The 7,800-nt window shown below is 40.4% G+C and overlaps 1 protein-coding gene across 2 annotated transcripts in view; it reads right to left on the reverse strand.

Annotated features, from left to right (window-relative positions):
- The window catches only part of LOC143684902 (uncharacterized), a 68,630-nt gene extending 62,644 nt beyond the window's left edge, over positions 1-5,986 (reverse strand). The window contains exon 1 of one of the 2 annotated variants that reach the window (XR_013176259.1): positions 5,915-5,981. Coding sequence is in view for 1 of the 2 variants with exons in the window: in XM_077162324.1 (XP_077018439.1) it covers positions 5,915-5,980 (66 nt within the window). In the remaining variant the exon portion in view is untranslated. Of the gene's footprint in view, positions 1-5,914 lie in introns of both variants that reach the window. The other variant, XM_077162324.1, reaches the window with a different exon arrangement.
- Positions 5,987-7,800: the final 1,814 nt, after the last annotated feature.

Genomic DNA, 7,800 nt, shown 5'->3' on the forward strand with positions numbered 1-7,800 from the left:
CCATCTGCTATGGGTTCATCGCAAGGTATTTGGCTAAATGGAAAAATGTGACTTTCATTATATTGATGAAGTCATGTTAATCAGTAACTTCTCCAGAAGTAAAAAAAAAAAGAAAAAGCCTCAGGATCATGGCTATTTCTCTTAACAGCTGGGGATGTACAAGTGATCATGGTAGAATACAGTGCCTTGGCTGCCCAGTCAAATTCTTGGGTGTTGTATGCCTGCGAAAGGCAAAATTGATCTTTTTGTAGTAATTGATAAAGTATGATGTTTTCTATGCTGCATATACTGAAACAACTAATGGCTTTCTTGGGATTATTGAGGTATTGGAAATCACTAGTTTCTCACTCAGCCCAAATGATAAAACCTGAGCATGTTTTGATTAGAAAATGCTATCTCTGGGAATGGGATACTTCCCAGCAGGCTTCTTTTGAAAAAGCCAGATGGGACAGCATACTCGCTCAGGCTTTATGCAGGGTGGACACAGATGTGATTTGTGAATTAAATATGACCAGTTCCATTATTGGCTTTGGGTGGGGCTTGTAGCAAAGGCAACGGGCAAAGCAAGTTCCCATTGGCTTTTGGTTTCACTTTTGGGAAGGAGCCTAACTGCGGTACAGTCTTTTAGAAAAACAATAGTGTGCTATTGTTTACTTATAATGCTTTATTGCAAGTTGGGCTGACTCAGAAATGCCCTGTGAAATTAACAGCCATTCCCATACAGGGGTGGGTATGTACTTATCTGCTACAGCACAGCATTTTCAACAACAGCCCCTTAAGTGCAGAAATGCATGATATCCTGAGACCACTTTCCTATGTGGAAGAACAACACTTGCCTCTCCTTGCTGAACCTCCCGAGATGGCTATTTCTGTGCCTACCATTGACGGATGTAGCAGTAGGCCTAAGTCTGACGGATCAGCACATGGGCAGCTGCCACCCGGACGGCAGTAGCTATGCAACCTAGTACTGACACTATATGGTGGGAAACTGAGATTATGCAAAGCAGCCAATGGGCTGTATTAGGGCTGAAGCATGGTTACTGTTCATGAACCAGGAGATGCATTAACTATTTACTATTTATGCTGACAGGTGGCCAAGGTATGGAGGCCTGGCAGTGTGGATGGCCACATGGAAGCAAGAGCAATGAATTGTCGTCTGCCACCCCTTATGGGAAAAAGAAATATGGGAAGATATCTGGACTACCTATCACAAACAAAAAAGGAAACTGTGTTTCCTGTCTCTGCCCATAACACTGATTTTTCACCTATCGATATTAAAGCAGATGCTTTTGCAAAAATTTCATAGTCTAAAGCCAACATTGCACAAGGCTGTGGAATGATTGCATAAAAAAAAAACAGAACACGAATACTAGACTCTGTGGAAACTAGCACAGCAATTCCTGCTGCCCATACCAGACAACTGAAAGAAATTGTGGACTTCTTCTGTTCACTGTGACATCCAAGGAAGCTTTCTTGTCAACTTGGTCACATCAGCCACAAGCAGGTTCCAGTCGCCAGGTGGCCGGCAAATTATATGAGGCCCCTTCCCTTATCTAGAGGTACAAAATATGCTTTTACAACCAGAGATATGGCCACTGGATTGTTGCTGACCCAAAGAGCTGCCATACGTAGTACATCCTTTGGGGTCCCCACACATGTGGACAGTGATGGGGAGACCCCCCTCTTCCAGAAAACTAACCCGAGCCTGGGCTACTGAGCATTATTTTTTTTTATGGACATTTCATTTGCAGTACAACCCCACAGCAGCAGGGTAACCTGAAAGGATGAATGGTCTTAAAGGTGATACGCAATCTCTGGAGCTGTGAGTAGCTAGTTGTAATTGACCTTTGCCGCTTCAATTCCTGACCCCAAGCAGCTGCTCCCACCCTTGTTGAAATGGTAACTGCAGTGTCTATGCAGGTGCTGCAAATTCAGGTAAGAAGACCAGCAATGCCACGGCTACAATGAGGTTATGAAAACAACCTGCTCTTGCCTGTGCCACAAGCATTAGAAATTGGGGAAAATATGTTCTATTTGCTGTGGTCCTGGCCAGTGCAGCCGTGTCGGTTGGAAGTCCTAGGTTCCTGGGATATTGGGATCACCCAAAATTTAAGTATTAGACCACAGTTTATACACAAAATTCAAAAACTTGTATATGTAACTGTACCAGTTTGAAAGTATTATATACCCCAGAAAAGCCATGTTTTTATCCTGAGTCAATCTTATGGAGGCAGCCATTTCTTTTTATCCTGATTCAATAATGTCTGCTGGAAACTTCTGATTAGATTATCTCCATGGAGACGTGACATACCTAATTGTGGGTGTGAAACTTTTGATTAGATGGAGTTGTGACTCCACCTATCCAGGTGTGTCTTGATTAGTTTACTGGAATCCTTTAAAAGAGGAAACATTTTGGAGAGAAATGACAGAGAGAAGAACTGACAGAAATTTCACAGCAGAGCTGACACAGATGCTGACATTTGGGGACATGGATATTTGGAGATGCTTGAAGCCAACAGTTGTCACCATGAGATCTGTTAGGCAAGTCAGAACCTGGAAGAAGCCAAAGGAAGCCAAGAGATGAAAGCCAGCCCTGGAGAAGCAAAGTAAGGAATGCTCACAAGAACAGAGGCTGAAAGAAACAGAGCTCAAGAGCAAGGGACCAGCAGATGCCAGCCACATGACTTCCCAACTGACAGGTGTTCCTGACCCATTGGCCTTCCTTGAATTAAGATATCTTTTCCTGGATGCATTAGTTTCGACATTTTTATAGGATTAGAACTGTACATTTGTAACTTACTAAATTCCCTTTATAAAAGCCAGTTTGGTTCTGGAATATTGTTTTCTGACAGCTTTCAAACTAGAGTAGTAGGCAATCCAGGCCACCCCCATACTCCAAAGCACAGTATATATGACATTGTGGATACCTATTATGTCCAGGCTAACTGTGGGTTTGACTTCAAAAAGCTTCCTACAATTGCAAGGGGGAGAGGTACATTATCTGTTCCACTGGAAATTTAGCTTGTATTCTTTCTGCCCTTAGCGTCATAGCAAATACCTTCCTGCAATAAGCATCTGTGGTAATCTAAGTGCCCAATAGATCTCAATGCTGACTGTGCACTGAGCTGCCACTGTCGGGTGCCACCAGCCTGCCTTCGGACTGTGACCCCTATGAATTGGACTGTTTAAAATGCCCTGCTGGCCTGGCAGAATTCAGCACTCCAGAAAAATCTAGAAAACTGAAATCACAGGTTTCATCAATCAGCAACAGAATGATTTACTTTCCTTCCTTAGCCATGGTGGCCTCAACTTTGTGGAATTGTTACCTCTGTGTACAAAATTCCTAATGTTCTATTTATTGTCTTTTCTTTTTTTAAACATTTTTTTATGGTTAAATATGACATATATACAAAAAAGCAATAAATTTCCAAGTACATTTTAACAAGTAGTTATAGAACAGAGTTTAAAGTTTGATATGGGTTACAGTTCCACACTTTTTCATTTTTTCTTCTAGTTGTTCCAAGACACTGGAGACCCAAAGAAATATCAGTCTTATGATTCAGCACTCATACTCATTTGTTAAATCTTATCTTCTCTATTATACGCCTCCTTTTTTTTTCTTTTTTTGTGAAAAATAACATGTATACAAAAAAGTAATAAATTTAAAACTCCATCACAACAATCAGTTGCAGAACAGATTTCAGAGTTCAGTATGGGTTACAATTCTACAATTTTAGGTTTTTACTTCTAGCTGCTCTGAAGCGCTGGAGACTAAAAGAAATATCAATATAATGATTCAACACTCATACTCATTTGTTAAACCCTACTATTGTCTCTTATATTGTTAATGAATTCAATGTCTATTTTATGATCAGGGAGTCAACTGTGTGGGGGTGGATTTCGAGGACCCAGAGACCGGGCCACACCCAACTCCATTTTGAGAGCAAGTCACACAGCCACCCACATGACTAAGGCAGATGTTAAAGGCCAAAGAATAAAAAACCCTCTCCCCTAATAACCAAATCTTGGAGAGTCTGCTGAAACTCCACTGTAACCAAATCTTGCGAGACTGCTGATCTGTATAAGGCTTTCTCCACCGTTCTCTCTTAGCTGTGGGCAGAGTACAGACTTTTATCTCCCAATTGGCCACATTGGGGAAGATCTTCCTGCTGTCTGTAAGCCCCTAATTAAACTCACGGGTAACCTTCTGTTTAGCGTGTTCTTTGGTCTCGGGTTGTGCTGGGCTGAACAATTTAGTATTTTGCTGACTTCTGAGATTCGAGGCAAGTTAGTTTCTCAATGTTAAATTTGTGTTTATGTAAATGAAAAATTAATCTAGATTCCTACTTGCAAGTGTTCAATTATATTCTTTTTTCTTTTATGGATGAAAATAAGACATCAACTGCATCCAGTTTGTATGAATGTACATATGTCATTTACATCAAAATTGTAGATTTTAAGACAAAAGTACATTTAACTCAAGTTCGTGGTTTCTTTTTGACAAAGTGATAAGTTTTAGTCCAACAATGGGTAATCTCGTCTCAGAAAATGCTACATCGATATAGGAGAGACAAGATTTGCTCCCTCCCTTTCAAAGCTTCAGACTAAAAAGAAAGCAAAATAAAGCAATATCGTCTTTATCTGTAAGAAAAAGATTTGTTATTGATCATTCCTCAGTTTAGAAAGCCAAGGCATGGTGAGTTAGTGGACTTATTCAAGACTGAATGGCCAGGCAGCCTCAGAAGAGGCATGAAAGTAGATGAGCCCTCTGAGCTGAGCACACAGTTCCTTCCCTCAGACCACACAGCTGCCTGTCCAGCTCAGCTGCCCCCTTCCCTGAAGTTCTCGTCTTTACACATGCCGTTTGTTCCTCGAAGACTATGTCTTCTATCATATTAGGGTAGAATTTGCTAGGTAGTTTCTAACTCAGTTTTCCAGGGAGATCTGGGTCTCCAGTCATGGAATTTCTAGTAACATAACAACTAACCGTAACAGAACTGAATTATCTTTGTTCTAGGAGAACATTTTGTACTGCTTTAGTTTCTCTCCCAACATTAAAAAAAAATTCAAACATACAACAAGGTTGAAAGAAAAGATTAAATAGCTTCAGAGGATCAATCGCCACAGTAACTGGTGGCATTTAAAACACCCCAACCCCTATATATAGATTCAGAAATTCCACTTTGGGAAATTACTCTTACAAAAATAAAAGCACCAATATATATGTTTGCTTATTTCACTATTTTTGTAGTGACAAAAAGAAAACAAAAAAAACTGGAAACAGCCATACGAAGGGGAATCATTTTAAATGTTGTTCATCTATGAAATACTATGTTGCTGTTAGTTGATTGGATTAAAACTGTATTGTTGGACCTACACTTGAACACAATTTACAAATCCCCGCATCACCCATACCTCTAGCCTATTACTGAGCAAGGAATTCACTCTGTTGAATGACTATAACTAAAAGTAAAAAGATGCTTGGGTCTTTCCCTCAAAGGGTTTATAATCTTTGAACAGATAATTACTAGAGCTAGGAACAGCTCTCCAAGGGACTGACTTGAGAATAGTTTTTATTTTTGGTTTGCTGAGCTTAGTGGTAACTGGGAAGCAGATAGGAGGAATTGAGAGGGGACTGAAAATGTTTTTACTCTAGAAAGTAGTTAGAGGAAGTGGATCCTTAACTATGGAGAAGAGCTGAAAATTGGAGGGGAGTGAACCTGATAAATGAAGGAAGAATGGAGGAAAACGTTTTGAAATATGTTTAAATCTCAGATTGTAACAACTCATTCAATCAAGAGAGGCTTAGCATGTTTGGTGCCACAGAGAAGGTCCCTCTATCTCCTTGATACTCAATTCTGGCTGCACATTAAAATTACTAGCACACCTTTAAATGATAACTCCCAAGACTTACCTCCAGATGTTCTAATTTAACTGGTCTCAGATGGAGCTGAAAAGTGCCCTCCTCAAGTGACTGCATGTGAAAGCATTTTGCACAGGGCTCTGTAAAGGTTGGCTATTGTTAATAGGATTACTCAATCAGTAGTAACTGAATTGCAAAGCAAGCCCACCGCCTAGAGGAGAAAGGGCACAGTTATGGACTCTGCTCTGTGGTAAACTCAGTTCAGAGCCTTTGGACTGAATCAACATTAGGCAACGAAGCGGGATGGGCAGCCCAAGAGAAGGAAAAGCATACACAAAGGCATAAAGGTGAGAAACAACATATTCTGTGCAAGATATGTTTCATTTTCTTATTGATTCTACAACCTTGTGTTGCATAAGTAATCCATGCCTCATACTGTCCTGTTCATAGGGAGCATAAAGGTGACTAGCAATGCACAGATAGCTTTGCTCTCAAGAAACTCACAGACCAAAGTGAGGATGAGAGGACTGTGAGATTGGACAGAGTGAGCATGTCTTCCCCACTAGGGTGCTTTAAAGAGTTGGCTGGTCAAGTTGAAATTTAAAATCACATTTAGTAACAACCAGGGGGCAGGAATTGCTTCATAGCATGAGGTTCTAGAAGACCAGCTAATCCAGCATAAAAAAGATGGGATATCAGGGAAACAGGGCTTAAAAGTTCCAGTTATTATTAGGCCACAGAGGAATAAAATACAGGTAGGGGTGTCATGTACATTCTCTTGGCCTACTGCAAAATACTCTTCAAAGTGAAATAACATTATTATTATTATTATTGACTCTTCAGAGTGAGTATTATTATTGAATTAAAAAAATAATTTAGGGTGGGCAATGGTGGCACAGTGGCAGAGTTCTCACCTGCCATGCCAGAGACCCGGATTCGATTCCTGGTGCCTGCCCATGCCAAAAAAAAAAAAAAAAAAATGAAAAAGACATTGCAAAAATTTAATGACTAATAAATATATATCCCCCAGAAACCAATGAGATGCATTTAATAATTGATGTACTGAAATTCAAACAATTTATTCTGGTCTTCAGTTGTGAAGCGACCCAGTTCCCTCAAGTTTTAGTAGTTACCTCAAATCCTTTGTGACAATACATACGCAAACATGTATGCAAACATATGAAAGTTACAACTCTTCCCAGATATTTTTTTCACAAGAATTTTCATTTTCCAAAGGAGATACATGTATAAATCAAAAGCAGCTGACCTGGTTCAGGAAAACCCAAGACCAAGGACAAAGAACACCCTGGGCTTCGAAGCTGTCCCATAAGGTAGTCAAGAGTTGGGAAGTGAAACCAGAGACTCATGCAACACATAATAAATTGGTGTTGCTGTTCCCAAATGTGATTCTAGGACTAGGTACATCACCATCACCTGGGAACTTGCTAGAAATGCAAATTTTCAGGTCCTATTCCAGACCTACTGAATCAGAAACTGAGGGTAGGACCCAGAAACCTGTGCTTTAAGAGCCCTCCAGGTGATTTTGATGCAGGGATTACTGCTTTCCAATTCTGGCTGCCTAGTTAATCTACTTGAGGACTTAAAAAGATAATTCATATGTCCCACATGAGATGACATAAATAGAATTCCTAGGGTTCCACAATGTGTTTTTTAATAGCTCCTTGGTGATTCAAATGTGTAGCCAGTACTGAGAACCTGGCTGTGATAGGTGGAAGGGCAAACAAGTGGACGTGCATCAGAGGGTTTGGGTACTGGTGGCCTCACGCTGCTGTCAGACAGGTAGACGCCAGCAAGGATGGAGGATGTTATGAGATAGCGGGAACTCAACCATGGGAAATGTGGCAGAGGGTAGCATATTCAGCCAAACCCTTTGGCAAGATTGGATATGAGGAGGTTGTAAATCCAGTTAATAGAAT

Source organism: Tamandua tetradactyla, chromosome 5 (assembly GCF_023851605.1).
Source record: "Tamandua tetradactyla isolate mTamTet1 chromosome 5, mTamTet1.pri, whole genome shotgun sequence".
Classification (NCBI taxonomy): domain Eukaryota; kingdom Metazoa; phylum Chordata; class Mammalia; order Pilosa; family Myrmecophagidae; genus Tamandua; species Tamandua tetradactyla.